The 19707-nt window shown below is 37.0% G+C and overlaps 1 protein-coding gene across 3 annotated transcripts in view; it reads right to left on the bottom strand.

Annotated features, from left to right (window-relative positions):
- The window catches only part of LOC108776804 (serine/threonine-protein phosphatase 2B catalytic subunit 2), a 164817-nt gene that overhangs the window by 85252 nt on the left and 59858 nt on the right, over positions 1-19707 (bottom strand). For 2 of the 3 annotated variants that reach the window (XM_018543516.1, XM_018543517.1), the window contains exons 1-2: positions 18169-18373; positions 16104-16307 (exon numbers count right to left, since the gene is read on the bottom strand). In XM_018543516.1, coding sequence (XP_018399018.1) covers positions 16104-16307; positions 18169-18325 — 361 coding nt within the window. In that variant the 5' untranslated portion in view covers positions 18326-18373. Of the gene's footprint in view, positions 1-16103; positions 16308-18168; positions 18374-19707 lie in introns of those variants that run through there. The other variant, XM_018543519.1, reaches the window with a different exon arrangement.

Here is a 19707-nt window from a genome sequence, read left to right as displayed (position 1 = left end):
GCAAAGGGAAACATAATGATCTCCTGTCGCTGCGTGGCCTCGCCCGATGATGAATACGCGTTTTCTCATTTTTAATGTATCCATGGAGGCGACCTCGTCACGATTATACGCCAGCCAGAGCGAACTACTTCTTACTTCAAAGGGAGCGATCGTGCGTGCACGGTGAAGCTCATTCTTGCTCTCGAGGGAGAAAGAGTTGAACCCCCGACCGATATGTCCTCGCTCATGTTTCAACACGAAACAAATCCTTTCCTTCCCGAGTATTCTCGGTAACCATCCAACGGCTTAATTAGCGCGACAGAATTAATAAAATCAAAGATGCATAGCTTTAATATTTGACGCAAAAGTTAATGCTTCGCGTGACCCATTTCTAAATAGGACAATCAAGTGTTTAAAACAAGTACTTTGGATTTTAAATCTAATTTTGGTTGGAACATCCTTTAAAAAATGATTAAAATTCGAGATAAAAAACTCGACTGACTGTATGTGTGTTTAACGGACGTCGCGTCGGCGAGATAAATCGGTGCGATGTGTAACTTTACTTTCCTCAAATACTACACTTTGTTACATCGCGCTATCGTCGTTCCCGTTGTACACGCTTCTCGAAGATTGTATTGCATGTTGAAACAGGCGGTCGTAGTATAACGAGACTCAGTCAGTCCTGCCGCCTGTTAGTTGGCCTCCCGACCGAGCTAACGAATCGCTCGTGCAATTTATTTGCGACGTACACGAAAAGAAATTCGCCGGATTACCGTTTCCCGGCCGCCGAGATCCATGAGATCGCGCGTCGGAATTTTATTTGCGTCGTACGTCGCTCGGCATGTAGATTAAGCAACGTTTCCCGGAATATCTGCGATAGAGACCGTTAATTCGCTGCACGTAATACGTCGTGACAGGGCCGGCTTTAGAGTTAGTTTGTGTGTGTGTGTGTGTGTGTGTGTGTGTATGTGTGTTGCCATCTTGATGTACGACAATATAACAAAATTGTTATTATAGTAATTGTACATGCACTAACAGAACGATTTTGCTGAAGTGTACCTAAAAATTTAAATAAAGACAGATCCGAAAATAGTTTTATTGGTCTATCGAAACAATTATATAGAAACTTAAGGATCCCTCTGCAGTAAAAAAAAACAAAATTTTAATGAATATTTGTTTGAAAAAAGAGTTTTAAGTAAACATTTACTAAATGTAAACGTATATTTATTTAATTCAAAAACGATTAAATCGATTTTTTTATTGTGAGTAGACAATAGTATTATTCTAAGAAATATATATTTAAAGTAAATTGCTTTTAGCGTATAAAACATAATATTTTTAGATTCTTATACTAAAAAAGGTAAATATATGTACCTAACATTTTATAGGAAAATGTTGTGTGCTTATAGAGATAAGTAATGCTGTAAAAAATTGACATTTTAGTAATTAATTTAGAGTATTATCCGTAATTTAGATGATTCAACAAAATTATTTTCAGATCAGTATCTAATTAAATTTTTAAGTATTTTAGCAAAACCGTTCTCTTCGTGTAGTTCAACAATTCTGCGAGTTCCTTCCTGAATTCTCCGACCGGTAAACTACTTCTCGCGAATTAAGATACCAATCAGAAATATAACATTTCAAGAAAAGTGACTGAAAACGAAGTATACTCTTTCTATCTTTTCACCCTCCATCATCTATTTTCTTTTTTCTCTTACGATCGTATCTTTTTCTCGTAAATACGAGCCTTAACTGTGACAGGCAGCAGATTGAAACCTCGATAAAAATTAAAGACAAAATAATTCTTCATACCCTCGGTATCCTCAAATGGGAGAAATCGACCCTCGAATACGAGGGTGTTTCTTCGTGATTCGTGCTTTCTTTTTCCCGACACCCGTTACGGGCCCTTATCTCTGGCAGCCGTATCTACGAGGGAGTACATGCACCCTTGCGTGTCACGTTCGCGGGATATAATGCGAGCCCGCCCTCGACAGAGTTGCCCCCGGGAAGAAAAAAAAAACAGAGAAAAGAATAAGCTGTTCTACGAGCACTTTAAAGTCCTCGACGCGGCTTTGATAAAATAAAATAAATATGCAGAAGGAAAAAAAATAAATTCCAATATGCCGTATATTTTATTGGAATAAAAGCTTCATTCATTGTTATTCGAAATAACACTTGTTACGATCCTTCTCTCCGTTCGATGATACCAAAATCACGAAATAACGAATACATCTTTGAATGAAAAGTGTTCCGTTCGTGACGTTCGATTAACTGCGTTAGTTCCTCCTCACGAACGGCAAGGAACGATGGGAACGGCCGGTTCGCATATATAAATTCATCGCCGTCGCCTTCCGACCGACCACGATCGATGAAAAGTCCGAGGGGCGCGATAATAAAAAAAAAAAAAGTCGAGCTTCGCTTCGAAATAGATTTCAATTTACGATCCACGGGTCGGGCTCGACTTAAGGGCGCGGTAAATCCTGCGCTACTTTAACCAACTTCTTGGCTAACTTTATCGGCCCTGACTGGAATCGGCAGCCTTGAACCCGCGCGCTGTAGCTCCGTCATCTTATAATAACCCCGGCACGCACGTCGAGTCGGGACACACTTGCTCTACATTCCGGCACAACTATACCTTTATTAGAAGACGGAGGGAAAGGAGGCGGCCGAGCTTCGAACGGCTCTTTCGTGCGACTGTCGTCCGCAAAACAACAGAACGTCTGTCCTCTCCGTTTCAAGGCGCAATACCATGTCACTCACGTCGCGTAATCACTCGAGTCGTGCAAACTTTCGAGGAGAACATGAACACATAGACAATCGTAAGGTAAGTAAAACACTGAAAACTACGGATGAAAAGTAAAATGTTTCCGAACTGTGTAAAACTGTGTCTTCGCGATATCAAATATCGGTATCAAACCGAACGATACTAAGCAAGAGAATTATGGAGATTTATTTCTAATTACAATTATGATATCATGAATGCTTTCGGGCCGCATGAATAAAACCAATCGATTTTTTTATTTCACAGAAAAATTGAGTTAATGTGTTCGATCAGAGCCTGCAATATTCCGGGGGAATTAAATATTTAATTTTTGTTATTTTAGACGGTAAAGTTTACCGATAGATGGAGAATGTTAAGTAAATCTGGCAATCCGCGCACGTGATCTTGCTACTTACTTAAAGGTAAATTTTACCAAAAGATGGAACAATCGGTCCTTAATCTTCTATTTTATTCTGGATTACATAAAAGTCTGAAAAAAATTTTGATATATTTTTATCAAAACTTCAACAACAAATTTTTATCATCATATTGCGGAAATCGGATGTTATTTTTTTTTATATACTTAAAATTATCTATCAAAAAATTTGTAATCAAAGTATCAATGACATCTAAAGATTTCAGTTGTCTACAGAAAGTTAAGATCTTAGAAACTTGTAGTACATTAAAACATGACCAACTCGCTTGATAAATTTTTGTAATCCTATCTTCTCTTTGGAAAAATCGGTCAATACCCTCGAAAGATATAAAAAAAAAGAAGAAATGCCGCAATTTTTCTCTGTCTAAACGCTTTACAGAAAAAAGAATAAAAGCGGAAGAACGGTGAAAAATAAGGAAAGGGTGGTACCACTTACTGGCAGCTAATAAAACACGAACACAAAACAGTGGTGCTCCCAATCGTGCTCGTTGGTTGTGAAAGTTGCGCGATACATTGCCGGATGTCGTTTGACAAATCGCGGAATCGCGTCCGGCAGGCTCTTTGAACGGCCTTGACCTCGCACAAGACTCAAGGTCCAAGGATACATCCAACGAAAGCAAGCTCAACCTCGAAAAAGAGTCACGAACTGCGTTATTGAAACCTGATCAGATAATATCTGCGAACGCGCGCGCGGATTATCGCGTAATCGGTTACTCTTAATTATTATGGTCTGCATGAACGATATACCAGCACCTAAGATGCCATCGCCTGTTTGTCTGCATATTTTTATTCGAGTATAGGCACTATACTCTGTACACAGGGTGTTCCCCGCTGAGCGTACTTCTGTCGAACCGATTTTTCGGCGAAGAACGTTTCCAATCTATAACATTAGGATAAAATAGAATTCCAACATGGTACAATTCTAAACAAAATAAGAGTTTGAATCCAATTTTCGAGGTTTAAATTTGATTTTCTCCTGTTTGGCAGTTACCTTTGGTATCCTCCACACAATGAGATCTCAAGGTTACCAATCTTGAACTTCAAATCTGGATTCAAATCTTATTTCGTTTAGATCTATAGATACCATATTCGAGTTGTATGACTTTAATTTATATATTTCTCCCTACTGAGTTGCGTTTCGAGACCGACGATTGTTCGGCGCGCAATTTGAGGGGACTACATATATTAGTTAATTATTAACTTATTTTAATTCGTGATAGTACCGCGGTAGTTTATATGTAAGCGATTAAAGATCCAAGCTAGACTGTTATAGGCTTCGTATTTATAGTAGTTATGTTCTTACATTAACTTTAGTATTGAATATTGTTTATATATTTCTGTTAAATCTTCAAGTTACAAACTAAACACTATTTGAAATTAATAACGTAGTTTATGCAAAATTATGACAAAATTTTTGCTTTATTTTTCTTTTAAAAGTTAGTTCTTAAAAGTTATTCTTCACGTTTAATCACTTGTTACTCAAAAGCTGAATAAAGAAAAAAATCAATTTAAAATTGAAAAACCAACTCAAGTAATTCATAATTTAAAAGTAAGTAGCGAGAAATATTCTGTATATTTAGTGAAAGAAATAAAAAATAAAATGTCGACGGAACATTTTATGTTTCGTGACTTGACGATTTAATAACCTATATATATATATTTAGTTATACGTTACGTCACTACCGCACAGTACATTTTATTATACGGCCATTAAACGTTAATGACAAACGACGAATAGTCCGGTTATGCGGCAAAACGTACAACGACGAACCCCAACGATCTATGAGAGACATTTACTGTGCTATAACCCGGTTTTCCCTCGGCCTGCAGCATTTACTGGGCCACTCTGAAAACTCATTAAGTATACCTGGGCACCGCGTTTATGCTCGATCTTCTTTTTGTCGACGTTGACGCATTTTAAGTGTGTCGTTGCGAACGAAACGCGTCTGTCGCGTCAAACTCTTCGAGAGTAACCATAGCCGTTGAATAAAGAACTGCAGTATAAAATATACTGCAAATTGATTCGAAAAAGAATTCTTAAAGTTTTATTCTTAAATAGATAAAAATAGAAAACGCTCTTTCTGTGTTAGGATAGACATAATTTTTATAGAGAATTCTCGTGATGGCAATTTTGCCGACTACGGGTTTACTCTTTTACGATCACGAGCAGTAATTTCGGAAAATAGTCCGCGGTTTAAAACGTTTGGAGCTTGCAGAACCCTTCGCTTTGAAAGGCACAGTCGACCTAGTTTTGCGCAGTGCTGCTTCTTAGTGCATTCCGATTCAGCGTCTTCTGTACTACTTCTTTCTCATGTCTATGTCGAGTTTGCGGCGCTGTTTATACGTGAACGACTGCTAACCGCTTTATAGCCCTGAAGAGAGAAGAGGTAGAGGGTGGCGCAACCATGAAACTTACGCGGAAATTTATCAAATCAATATAGCTCATCTTCTTCTTTCTCCGTCTCTTCTATATATCATTAATTAATAATGTGCTTTTATTTTGAAGTCTTAACTTTCGGTCTGTAATATGGGTTTGTTGGCACAAACAAAATTTCAAAAATAAAATTTTATTTTTTCTTCCAAAATAAACGAGAACACAGTCAAGTTCCTTTTTTCAAAATATCTTGTTTTTTGAAAACAAGACATTGGAGTTTTATGTAACAGAGATGTTGAAAAGTAACGGTGAATTTTTTATTTTTTAAAAGCCTAGAACAGTAAAGAATTAGAGTTGGACAGAAAAGACTCAGATTGCAGATGGAGGGAGTAAAACTACGATTGCAGACAGCGGATTAAAATATAAGTATATAATAAATATATATATATATATTGCACATTTATATCTTCAATTACTTTGCGGGAAACATCGACAACTCGTTTCTGTATTTTCCACGAACATTTCTCTATGACCATTAATTTACTTTTTCGCGAATAATATTCTCGTAATCGTTAATCCGACTACATTTGATCGTGTCTGTTTGCCAATCTCGAGCTATTTATATATTATACATATAAAACGGAGCTCTCTCGATCAGCTTTCGCATCGCTCGCTAATTGGAGATCCTTCGTGGACAACATGATCCATTGCCGATGGTTATAAAATGACTTCCTCTTTTCGATATCTTGGACAGTAACGATATCAGCGATTCCCGAGTGCACTCGAAAATGCGCTTGCGTTTGCAGATAGTGGATAGCTTTGACGGTCCCCCACCCTCGTCCGAGAGAGCATGGTGATGCATAAAAGTACAAATTGTTATCTCTCGGATAATGCGTCCGGTCAGAGTTTCAATTGTAGGAAAGGCGACTGTTAAAGCGCGCCTCATTTAATTCATTCTTTTGTTGTCTCCGCTCGACTGACGTGCGCGTTAAGCTCGTAATTGGCGCGAGGATAAAACCGAATATTCCCCCGATCGAGCAAATTGGTTCCGCGAATTAAATAAATAATTAAGGTCGCTATCCTCTGCCAATATCCATTAACTGAAAGTATGGGTAATTATCAGCAAAATTCGAAATTAGAGATAGTACGCGACAATATTTTTCTTTATAAGATAATATATACCTATACCTTCGTATTCGATAAATCGTATAGGCACACAATGACACAGTCACTCCGTATTAAAACTCAAAATGAATTTACGATATGAATTATTTAGGTGACCTGTGAATTCCTCGTGTACCTATTACGTAACACTTTCTTTAGGAAATATGTAACAAAATTGTGCCGTATAACAATTGCATTACAAAAATCATACACAGCAAAAGATGTGACGAATATCGATTAACCTGATCGCATCTATCGTATAAAAGTTTATACGTGCTATTGTATCTCTGTCTACAGTCAAGGATCAAATATCGTACTTTTAAATCCACGTGGAGAAAGAAATGTTAAACCTGCAGGCATCCGTCGACGGCTTTGCTCTCCTTTCACGATCCTATCCCGATATCGATTGCATCTCCTCAAGAATTCTGTGTCTCGCAGGATGGTCCTTTATACGAACACATCGTTTCGCGTACCGTGCAAACGAAATTTGTATTCGGATCAGCACCGACTTGAAAGAGCAATTCTGCGCCATCTGTCCATTTTCGCCTATTTCCTTTCTGCATTTCAGTATCTCAGTCAAACCATAGATAATTATTGAATTGTCCGACTCGATTGCAAACAAGGTTGATTCAGTATGTGATTTGTCGAATTCAAGGGGACATTTCGCCTTTCTCGTCACGTATACAACATAAACGCGACATACATAACAAAAATAATAATTTAATTTTGTACTTACATTACGCAACTATTAACAATTTGTTTTTATTTTTTACATTCTTAATTTCTATATTAAAATTACAAAAAGGGCAGATCTCGTAATGCTTAAGCGTTCAATATAATTATTTTAATGGATCAACAATATTATACGTTCAGCGATCTGCATCTACCTAAATTTTTAGGTGCTTCACTGTTTCTTCCTTGTATGCAGGGTTTCTCGAAAACCTCTGACAGAGAAGTGAAAATTTTACGTTGTCGGCGGTGGATTAAAATATAGAAGAAAATCGTACAAGATACTACACCTTCGTTCTCGTACATTCGATAAATTTCTCACCACGCTGCACCGATATAGAACAAGTTTAACGCGATGTACTCGGTGATGCAGATATCAACGTGCGCGAGTGCAGGTATCAACTACAAGACACTATGTATGCATTAAAACATCAACTATTAAGGTACGCCGCTTCCGCAAGAGCTTCGGTTACGTGTTGAGGGAGAAAATTGGGGGAAACTTCCTGCCGGTCTAACAGACGCCACCAGAAGGTACAGGCTTCATCTCGTTATCATTTAATAAGATAATTAACGACTCCGTGCGACGAACGAGAACATTCGTGCGTGATGTTTTGTCGTCAGCGCGTCAACGTAATGTATTAAAAGCCCACATGCTATGCACAAACACACACACACACACACACACACACTTACATGCACACTACTGTCTCTCTCTTCCTCTCTCAATTAATGCTCCAAAAGTTATCCTGCAACTTTGCATCCTCCGCGTTCCACCGGTACTTTTCTGAATAATGTACCATATGCGACACTGCCGTCCCAGAGCCTTTTGTGACCGCACTTTGACCGCTTTCCGACGCGGACAAGTCGTCTAATTCGGTCGGCGCGACTGTTGCGTAAACTTACGACCGTGACAGCGAGTCGAGAACCATCGTCGCTTGTTGTAATGGTCCTCCAGCAAATCCTCTCATCCTGAGGACAAACGCATTATTGAAACGTCAAACCTCGAAGCTTTTATCCGACCGTCACAGGCTTTCTCGCCCTTCGTATTAACTCGGAGTATTATCGTCCGGCGCAAAAAGAACGCGACGATAGAGCCCCGTCAGCGAGTAAAAGCTGCTCGATTTTTCGCCCCCGCAAATGCCCGCCACGCCCGTTCCGTTCCGTGTAAGGGTGTAATCAACGTGTAAGCAATTATCTCCGGAGATTCCGTGCGTCTGTACGTTTAGATCGAATTTAATGGTTTGCGAACGCATGCGCGGGCATTTTTGTGAAGGAATTCCATTTTTACTTGTCAGAAACTCGGCGATAGTCCTGAACGAAATGTTTACAATACCGCGAATATATCATGATATTTGGCAAAACTGTTTCCATCGTGATTTAAATTTATGATTGCAGTCTCCATTCTGTAACTCTTACTGACAGTGTCGATGTTGTTACATTTGTCATCATGCAGGTTTTATATATGTAGGTATATTTAATGGAAAAGCTGCACGACGACAATATAAGGATACCAGCACTGTTATTAAAGTCCGGTTTTTCATTCTCTGATTAACTTGTGGTTAGACTTAAACTGATAATAATGTGAAACTTTTTCTTCTAGCTATGATTAATCTAAACTGGTTTTATAATGAATAACCTTTGAAGTTATTATATACAGGAAAATATCATTCTATTGTTTAAAAAAGTGATTATTCAATTTACTTTTCTTCTTTTAAATAATAATTATTTAACAAATATTTTCTCGACAGTAATCTTAAAATATAAATATACACATTTTAGAGAAAAATTTATTATTATATACTCTACAAACAATACTTTATTTTCTTTTGAATAATATTATAAAATTTATTAAAGCGACTTTTTATAATAATAAACAAATCAAATATTTGTTTTAATTTAATAATTTTAATTAAAGTATATATCAAGATATATATTAAATTCTTAACGAGATTCCATATACATACTATATAGAATATACTTTGAATTTTGATATTTGCGATCAACTTATGATAGATAGGAAGATATGTAAACATTCGAAATATTTGAAACAAGTAATTATTATTTATGTACAGACAGTATGTATTTTTCTATGTGTAGTAAAGTAATACGCGATCAAAAGTAGATACTGAATATGTATAATATATTTATATATTTGTATCGCGTATGTCTCTCTCTTTTTATCCCACCGGATATCGACAAAGAGTTCAATATTTAGACGGACAACATCGATGTGACAGCGCCGACAGACGATAAACATTTAATGCTTTTTAGGATGCTTTATAAAGGCCAAACAATATTGCCGCTGTGTTCCGTTTCGTACTTGCCGCTCCTGTTCTCCTTCTCCTCCGCGTCATTCGCACTTGCATGAATAATTTATGCTCCTACACACACCCGGTAGTAACCGAGTTCGGTCAACACGACGCTCGCATAATCATGTTTCCGGCTCCGTATCAATTTTGCCGCGACAAGGCAGGAAGACAATTAAGATAGCGCGTCGTTGGATATAACGACTATGTTCCCTTTCAAGTCTCGAGTGCCGCGGTCTCATTTTCCACGTCGAAATCGCGAAAAAAATGAAAAAAAATTTTATGCAAAAGTTAATTTCCTTGATGTTTCCTCGGTAAACTTTGATTCGGAATGTTTCATTTTTGTTTTTATAGATAAAACTACGTTTGGAACGCACGATTTTAACAACGCCGATTACATTGTTAAAATCATGATATCAGTTTATACCCAAATTTTGAGTAACTGTAACGATAATGAGTTACTTTTGCAAATCAATAACGAGTAACGGCAACGATTATTTTTTAGGAAAAAGAACGGTAACGAGTTATTTTTATGAGGTAACGTTGCTAACCCTGATTATAATTTAATTAGAATTAAAACAATGAAATTAAACAATTTAATTTCATGAAATGTGTGTTAATCTAATTCAAATTTAGTTTGTTATTTACTAAATGCATACGTTAATGTTTATTTCGAAACAAAACAATTCGGTCATAGAAATGGATTGACTAGTGATTGTTTAGTAACCACATTTATTATATTAAAAATAATGCATTTTGACACTTGATGAAACTGGTTTCGAATTTGATCTTCTTATATTTAAAAGCGTAGATTTCTAATCGAGCACAAATTTATAATCGCGCTAAAACGAGTAGCGATCAAAATAATTCGGCAATGTTTGAATTGTCAAAATTAAATCTTTATTTATAAGTGCCGTAAATGGAGCTTCAAACAAAATGATACTCGGCCAATCTTGGTTGAGTCACTTAGTGAACAAACAAAAAATCATTTTAAGCAAACTAAATTCAGTTTTATTGTAAAAATGCACAGTGCAAGCATCTGAAATGTCTCATCTGTTGTTCTTATCCACATGCCTTATATCCGTTTTTACCAGCACAGATTAAATGCATTCTCAATTTACTCTTTATCTTTTTCTAATCTTAGAACTGGAAAAAGATAAAGAGTTAGTTGAATCGAGATTTAAAGTTAAACTCTACCATTGGTGGAAACGGGTATTAGACTCGGTTTTTCATTTTTCTGGTTAACTTAATCAGATAATAATGTAAAAATTATACGTTTTCCTAGCTGTAGTTAATCACTAAGCTGAAAGTTTCATATAAAGTAACTTTTAAAATCACAACAAAATAGATAGTATACTGATTAATCATAAAGGTAAAAATAAAATATTGTTACATATATAATCATTAGATTAAATAAGGTTAAGTTTAAAGCATAAGTTAACTAGGCAATAAAAAATCTTCAAGTCATCGAAATGAATATATAAAATTTCGAATGGTATATATAAAATATTAGGAAAATTCGTATTTATTATTATTTTTACTAATATTTAACATGAAAGATCAATGAAATTATGTTTGATAAAATGAGCAAATTATGTTTAAATATAAATCGCGTTAAAAGAAAGCTATTTTAGATTGCATTTTTTTTTTCTTCGTAAGGTAACGTTTCTTTCTTTAACGATCAGCATTAACTTTCAGGATCGACGATAACCTTCCGATCGCTACTTCTTTTATTTCGCAGAGGTACAAACGCGAGCGCGAAGACAGTAAAGCTTTACGAGCGCGCGTAACGAAAGAACTCATTTCTGGAAGAAAAAACTTGCAGCAGAAAAAAAAAGGTAAAAGAATATTAATGCAATGTCGAAGCGATTATCGTAACGCGCTGCTCCAACTGGCTTATAACGTTGGTGAGAGAGAAAGAGAGTAGAGCTAAGTCAGACATGAGAGCTAAAACGAGCCACTTCGCTCTATGGACGTGGAAATGGCTGTTCTTTCACAGCGCAAAGAAACGCACTAATCGCCAACGGAGATTCCATTCGGTTAACATTCGAGCAACTCATTAATTTGAATATCCGGGAAGTTCGTTTATGAAGGCCGCGAACAATCTGAAAAGAAATTCTTTACAACAAATTTTAACAACGCCGGTTAGCTCTAATCTTGGTTTATTACATGTACATGCTGCTACTTCTCTGAATTTATCAAGAACGTAAAAAAAAAAGAGAACGTTTTTCATAAGTTTGTGAGATGTTACTTTCGTTATCCGAGTCTCAAATGGTTATACTACTTTAGTTATTACTCGTGCAAAAAGCGATCAGAGATTTGATTTTAATCCCAAAATAGAAGTATGCAATATGTTTCGTTTTTATTCCTGCACTGGAACTTTCTTTCTTGCCTTCGTCAAATATCGCCAAAATAAACCTATTTCATTTTTCAATAATGAATACTAGTTCAATACGGATTTAATAAACAAAATAAGGAAAAGTTTGAAAGCAAAAACTTAACAAGATGATTAAACAGTTTTAAATATAAAATGTATTTTGGACATTAATTAACGGTCCGAGAATGTTATTATGTAAACTAGATATTAATTTCAATGATGATTCGGTCCAATCATAGTTGAAATTATATAATTACTTCGAAAGTTTCAGGTTTGTTAATAATAAAAACCTTAATTTAAATTATTATACGTATAATTTAGTAATTTGTATTTTTTATACACAATATAATAGTCGGAAGATTCAAGCTGCTGTGTAAATTCCCATCCGATTGATTTCATTTTATGAACAACTTATTCGTGTGAGGATTTAACCCGGTGATTGAGAACAATCGAGGGTTTATACGTCGATCAAAGAAACGCGTTGCGAAGCCGTACGACAGAAAAGAAACCCAACCACTTCAAAGGAAGACTTCAACGTGCCTTCTGTCCTTCTCCCAATTATCCAACCGTAATTTGATCCTCCTCACAACACTCAATGCGAGATGTTGCGCTTAATAAAAATCATTAGATACGCCCGTTAATTGCGCAATTACGAAGTAATTGAAAGAAAAACGCGCAAAAGGGATTCACGTCAATTGTAATTTAAAAAAAATTATACGCTGACGTTTCTTAGAGTAATAATATAGTAATGTTAAGAAATCTTTTTGGTAACAAATAATTTTAGGAACATGATATTTTTGCATGCGAGACACATAAAAGAATTTCGCATCAATCGAAATTCTAAAAAAAGAATTATATGTTTCTTAAGATAGTAACACAAAAGTTTTAAGAGCAGTCTCTTAGTAGTAAACAATTTCGGAAATATGCATATCAATCTTCCATGCAAGACGTAAAAAGAATTTGTGTGTCAATCGAAATTCTAAAAAAAAAAATTATACGCTTCCATTTCTTAAAATAATAACACAAAAATTATAAGAATAGTTTTTTTAGTAGCAAATAATTTTGGAAATATACTTATCAATCTTACGTGCGAGACACACGAAAGGAAATTGTGTCAAACGGAAAAAAGAAATATATGCTTATGCTTCTCAAGGTAATAACAATAACGTTAAGAATAACACAAGAATTTTAAGAACATCTTTTAGGAAATAACTTCACACGCATATCAATTTTTCATGCGAGGCACGTGGTAATCGTTAATTAATTTTCCGATAGGTCAGCACGCCTAACGTTTCCTTTTCTCATTCCAGATTAAACTCCTACGTTTTCCAGTATACGCGGCAGTTCATCAAGCAAATTAACGAAGCTTGAGGCAGGCGGAATTTCGCAGAATGTCGCCATCGACCCGTACCTCTTCTCTCGGCCAAATTCTCATAAATTCCGAGATTGTCGAGGGAATTCGAAGCGATCTGAGAATGTGCCTAATAGATATTGCCTCCGCCGACCCGTCACCGCTTTGTCGTAGATAATAGTCGATACCGGAAGCTGCTTTGCCCGCTCGCTTTTGGCACACATGTGTGTCGCCCGAGTGTTAGAAGAGGAGAAAAAGAAGAGTACGGATCCGACAGAGAGAAATTGCGGTGCATCAGGCGTCTGGTCGTCGAATGCGAATCCGCATCGCAACCAGAACGTAGCGGGGTAGGGTGGTTGCAGGATTGAGTAGAAGATGAATTACACCGCGGGAGGATGCATGAGACGCACGGACGACGGATGGCGCGGCGGACACCGAAGGAGCGAAAAAGCATGCGAAACGAACGGAGAAGAGGGATGGACCGACCGGTTTCACTGCTCGTATCGATCGATGTGAAATAAATTTAAGGCCGATTCGCTGACCATCGATTCCGATGCGACGAGCATATGCGCGAAAAATATCCTGCAGCAGCATGCGGCTGCCACGAGCGCTCGCGTGCACGCGACACATATTGATTTGATAAATGTTATCGAAGGTTATATTTTTTCACCCCAGAAGAAATGTGTTGTCGAGTAAACGAGTAAGTAGCTAAAAACGGGAGCTGTATTTCCGCATCCGTAATAATTAATTGTAATTTTTATGTTAATTATCTGTCAATTATCGAAGACATTCATAACGATCAGAGACTTAAATCCAGCCGATACTTCACAGCTCCCTGATCAGTTATCGGGATTTCAACGTAATGGAACAATTATCCCGTCAATTAAAAACAAATTAGACGTCGTGGAAAATATTATTTTATGCGAAACTTCTCGCTCTTCTCTCTTCCTCCTACAGATCAAGTAATAGAGTTTTTTTTTCGACGTTTTAAGACGACTCCGTAATGAACCAATGAAATTTTTCAAAAAAAGAAGTAATGTGAAGAAAAAAGTAATGAGAATATGTATGGCCCATTTAATCTCACTAATGAAACTTGTATTGCGGCGACGTGGAAAGTAATAACTATCAATGATACGTGCGTAAAAGGATGACGGTGAGCAAGAGGGGCGTAGAAGGAAACAGGAACCGAATCGATCCGAAGTAGCCGAGGGTGGGATTTATTACGTTCTCCTATTCCGCGCTTCCAGAACAATCAGCGGACACGCCACAAAGGAGGCCGTCGCGACGAACTTAATTTAAGGATAATTGATCAAGGAGCGGCAAGGACCGAGCGGGGGAACCGAATTTTCGATTTCAATTAAGACGTGAATATCCAATTAATTAAGACGGCCTCGACAGCCGAGCACACATCGCCCAGAATCGCTAGAATATGTCTCATAAGTTAGCGGAACATACGTGTAATAAAGCCAATTTATGTAAAAAGAACGTAGGAATTTGTTGCTGTCGAAATATCGTAGTTTTAAATCCGTTACCTACAAAATAAGTATAAATAACAACGAAAAACCTCAGCGTGCTAGCGAAATAAAGCACCAGTAAAGAATTTATTGCTCGCTAAAAATTGATATTGAGATGTCGTCCAATTTGTTGCTCTTGAAATATGCAAGTTACGAATTTGTTGCTTGCAAAATAAGTATAAATATAACAACGGAAACTTTTAACCTTTAAATCTTTTTATCCTTCGTTTGCAATTTAGTCTTCAAATTTCAGTGTAAATTTTTATATTGTTCATAGAATGTTTAAAAATCTAAAAAATTCGTACACACTTGTTAAATCTTTAATAATAAATTTTTTTGCTATCATATGTATACACATGTAGAGAAAGCGAGAGAGAGAGAGAGAGATCGGATTGTATTTTATATTTTACTTATTTCTTATAATACAAAAAAATTTCTTACAAAGAGTCTGGTTGCATTGATTGGAATTCTAGTTAAAAATGAACAAGTTACAATTTACTGGTTGAATCTATTATAATTCTAGTTGAGATAACCAGAATTTTGATTGATGTGACCCGTCTGGTTCGATCATATTTTCAACCAAAAATTGTTGTCAGAATTCACAATCAAAAAAGTAATCATCATTTTAAAGTCAACATCGCCGACGGGAGTTAAAAAAGTCAAAGATCATTATTTAGCCAGGTGTTTCTAATATTTAAAAGGAAACTATTATATTAGTATTAAAAAAAAAAAGAAATGTGTTCGCAGAACACGAATGACCCAATCGTGTATACTTAAAATTTAATTTAAGTTTGAGCGTGAGCGTAACATATGGCAGACAGCACTGGTCTATCGTGCCAGAAGTCTCGGATTCGATCCTGGTAGGAACCAAAATATTTACGTTCGTAATCTCCTCTCGAAAAAGGCCGACAACCTTCCGAGAGCATTTTTACCCACAGAAACACCTCTCGAAAAATCCACGTTCGGAATCGATATTAAACTGTATGTCCCCCCATATACTTGTGGGAATTGAATGACCAGCATGCGCACCTCAAGCATATGAGAGAGGTATAACACGGATCAGGGGCTTCACGTAAGAGAAAGAAGAAGAGATTTAACAAAAGTTGACTCACCGGTGACCGGAGCCTCGATGTCTATCATAGTCTTCTCCGAGCGTAGAAGAGCGGCTCCATCGTTGATTATACGAAGAGCCGCAGCCTCGTCGATCCTACCTTCGAGAATAAAGTGTTGTTTGAGGACCTCCGGCCGAGGAGATCCTGTTCGTTCGTCGAAGACTTCTGCCACTGTCATTTTGTGCGACGGTGGAAACGGGACATCTGTTGACAAAGCAAACGATTTATGATGCAAAAAGATTATACATAAAGACCTGTAAATATACATATAAAAATATTCTGAAATTACATTTTTTTTTATCAAAATTGTATTTAAAATGCAGTCTCGCGTAATCGCTTGAAAAATTTTTCAAAGTATTGTATGATACTATGTAAATTTTTCTCTTCGCCGAGTAAGCCTTTGCATAAGAGCAGCAGATTATCTCCCCGATCTTGCACGGCAGTGACATCAATTACAGTCGAGCCGCTCGCTAATCCCAAGTGACAATTAAATGTCCTTTTTTTACGAGATATGAGCGGCGCTACAAAGCGATTCATAGGATAAATCGGCGTGCACACACGACGATCGTACCTAAATATTGATCAAACGCGACTTTATATGCTCGAAACGAAGCGCTACATTCTCCACCTCGTAAGAATTAATGAGTGTGTACATGAAGCTAAGACACGTAATCATGTTTTTCCTTTATGTTTCGTACCCGCGCCGTTGCTTGTGATTTACGGCTTCGAGTCTTCTCGTGTTCGCATTTAAATCGCAGTTGGCGTTCGCCAAGAATTATGCAGCGGGCCAGAATCGCGCATTTTCATTTTCCCGCTGCGTGGTGGTGTGAAATACGCTCTCCGGTGCATGCTCCATTTGCTTCACTTTGCACTCACGTTTTCGCGATGTTGCGGAAAAATGTAAGTGAAAGAAAGTCTCGAGATGAACGAGCGAGATGCAATAAAAATGTGCGTTTAATTTTCGAGTAATTACGTAAGATGTTTGCATAACGCTAACGTTTACCACTCGTTTGACGTTCAAGACGATTACGCAACGTAAAATCATTAATCGCGCCTATCGCGCATACACAATGCGCGATTTATCTTTACTTAAGTGCTCGAGTAGTCGAGGTAGCAGCTGAGAAAACAATAGACAGTGAAAAAACCGAATTCTTTCCCGTTTATCGCGGACATGCCTTGCGGCATGTAACAAGTTCCAAAGCAATTATAATACGTCTCGAGAAAGCTTTAATCGTAAAATACTTTGAGTAACGTCTTTGGTGTATCTAGGATTTTTCAACTGAAATATCGCAAAGGCTCTCTAAGTGCGCTGTGAAAATTTTAAAAAAGCAAAGAGAAGAGAAAAAAATTTTAAAATAAGTATAAAAGCGAATAAGCGGTGCAAAGTAAAAAATACTTTAAAAATTGGAAAAATTACATAAATTATATTGCATTTATTTTTATCTTAATCAAAGCAATATTGCAATAAAATCACTTTTAAAGCGATAAAGTTAAAGATAAAAACTTTAGAATTTTATTTTATTTTTTAATATTGGCAGTATCTCTGATAAAAGATCTATATTGAGCGTTGAAACGTGTACATCTTGATATACTTTGACGTACATTGATAAATTAAATGATATACTTTGATAAATTTGGTTCGTTATTTAATGTGCCGGAATTGAAAAAAGTTGAAAAACGCTGATACAACCATTTACTAACGTCGACTATAAATTACCATTTCTCCTCTTTTCTTTCGCCTTATTTTAACTTTCATTTAAAAAATATCTTGCCTTATCTATGTCAGGCACATGTTAAAACAACGCATAAGTAAAAATTAAATATTTCAATTCACGTGGATCGATAACGATTTACGAGAGAATAGGGTAACAGGTGGGCGACAACGAGGCACCACCGCGGACAATATCTTGCAACGTCGGCCGAGCCGATGCAAAAACGTACGGCACTCAAGGTTGAAATCGTTATTATTGTTACGCGGCACGCTACGATCATCGATCGACCATTTCCCACCAAGGTGAAACGCGTTTACCTGGTCTGTGTCTTTCGAGTATTTGGGCCAACCAACCTGAGGTACTTATCGAAGAGCGCAGCTTAAGGACGGGTATTTTCGATTTTATAACAGAACTTTTCCCTTGCACTGATGAACTCGTTCTCACACCGTAACGGTGTTCCTTTTCGTTAGATTTTTTCAATCGTTGAGGCGATCGACACAACGATGACATGTTCGTGAACCGTCTCGACCAATGACTCCCAAAGCAACCGCCCGCGCCACTCTGCTGCTGCTTAGTCATCATTTGTTCTATGTAACATTGAGCCAACTGGACGTTTTTATTGTACAGATTGTCAAACGTGTCCGTTTTCTCACCGTCCTCAATGGCGTTCGGGTGGTCGAACACCGAGTGATCTGTCAAGGGAGTCGATTCCGCATTCACGGGATTACCAGCCTCCTTTGTCTTGGAATCTGTAGAATCGAAGATCACGTTCTCTGGGTACGGACGGTTACTTCGTTTCGGAAGCTGATAGATCGAACTGTCGGACATCGACGACGAAATGTCATTGTCCAGGACGATCGCCTCCATGGTTGAGTAATCGGATTCCGCATTCACGGGATTACCAGCCTCCTTTGTCTTGGAATCTGTAGAATCGAAGATCACGTTCTCTGGGTACGGACGGTTACTTCGTTTCGGAAGCTGATAGATCGAACTGTCGGACATCGACGACGAAATGTCATTGTCCAGGACGATCGCCTCCATGGTTGAGTAATCGGATGTCAACTCGTACTTCGTCTTGTCCCTCGCTAAGATTTCGTTGCAATCAACAAAGCAATTTCTTTGTATTCGCCAGGTTCAGTGTGCGAAATATATGCTAATATTTATCGCATACGTTCGTCTAAACCCAAAAGGGCAGATGAGATTCTGATGAACGTAGAAAGATCCTCACTCTCCCGTCAGATAAGAAAAGTTCATGAAGATACATACTAAATGTATTAAATACTAACATTTCGTGAACAGTTCACTTCATCATATCGAGAAGCAATCAAATTGCTTCTCACTCTAATAAAGTGAACTGCAATGTTCAACGTTGGCATTCAACTCTCTCCATTGGCAACATGAAACTTTTCCGTTAACGATAAAGGTTTTTAAAAGAAGTAAATTTTGTTATTATTCCGGATTATATGAAAAACTGAAAAAATTTTGGTATTCTTGTCTAACTTTAACATATCTTTACCATGATAGAAAAATTGTATTTTACTTACTTTTTATAGATTTAAATTTACTGACCAGAATTTATAATCAAAATATCAATAGTGACATTAAAGATCTCAGTTGCCGACGGAAGGTTAAATGCCAAGGTTTCGTAAATATTGTAGTTCACTTTCATCAAGCCGAAAAACAATCAGTATTAGGTTGCTTTTCGCCCTGATAAAGCAAAATGCAATGTTCGCTAAACAATAGCATTCAATAATGTCTCAAAATACGGAAATAACCCGTAATCTCATGTAATTTCCTCGAAAAAAATATGTAAAAGTCTCAACGGAGGTATTACTTCGCAGACGTTTCTTCTCTCGGAGTTTCATGTCCATCAGAGTCGCGTCTACTTTAGT

The sequence above is a fragment of the Cyphomyrmex costatus genome, unplaced genomic scaffold (assembly GCF_001594065.2).
Source record: "Cyphomyrmex costatus isolate MS0001 unplaced genomic scaffold, Ccosl1.0 scaffold388, whole genome shotgun sequence".
In the NCBI taxonomy this organism is placed as follows: Eukaryota; Metazoa; Arthropoda; class Insecta; order Hymenoptera; family Formicidae; genus Cyphomyrmex; species Cyphomyrmex costatus.
This window is presented reverse-complemented; position numbering and strand designations above follow the sequence as displayed.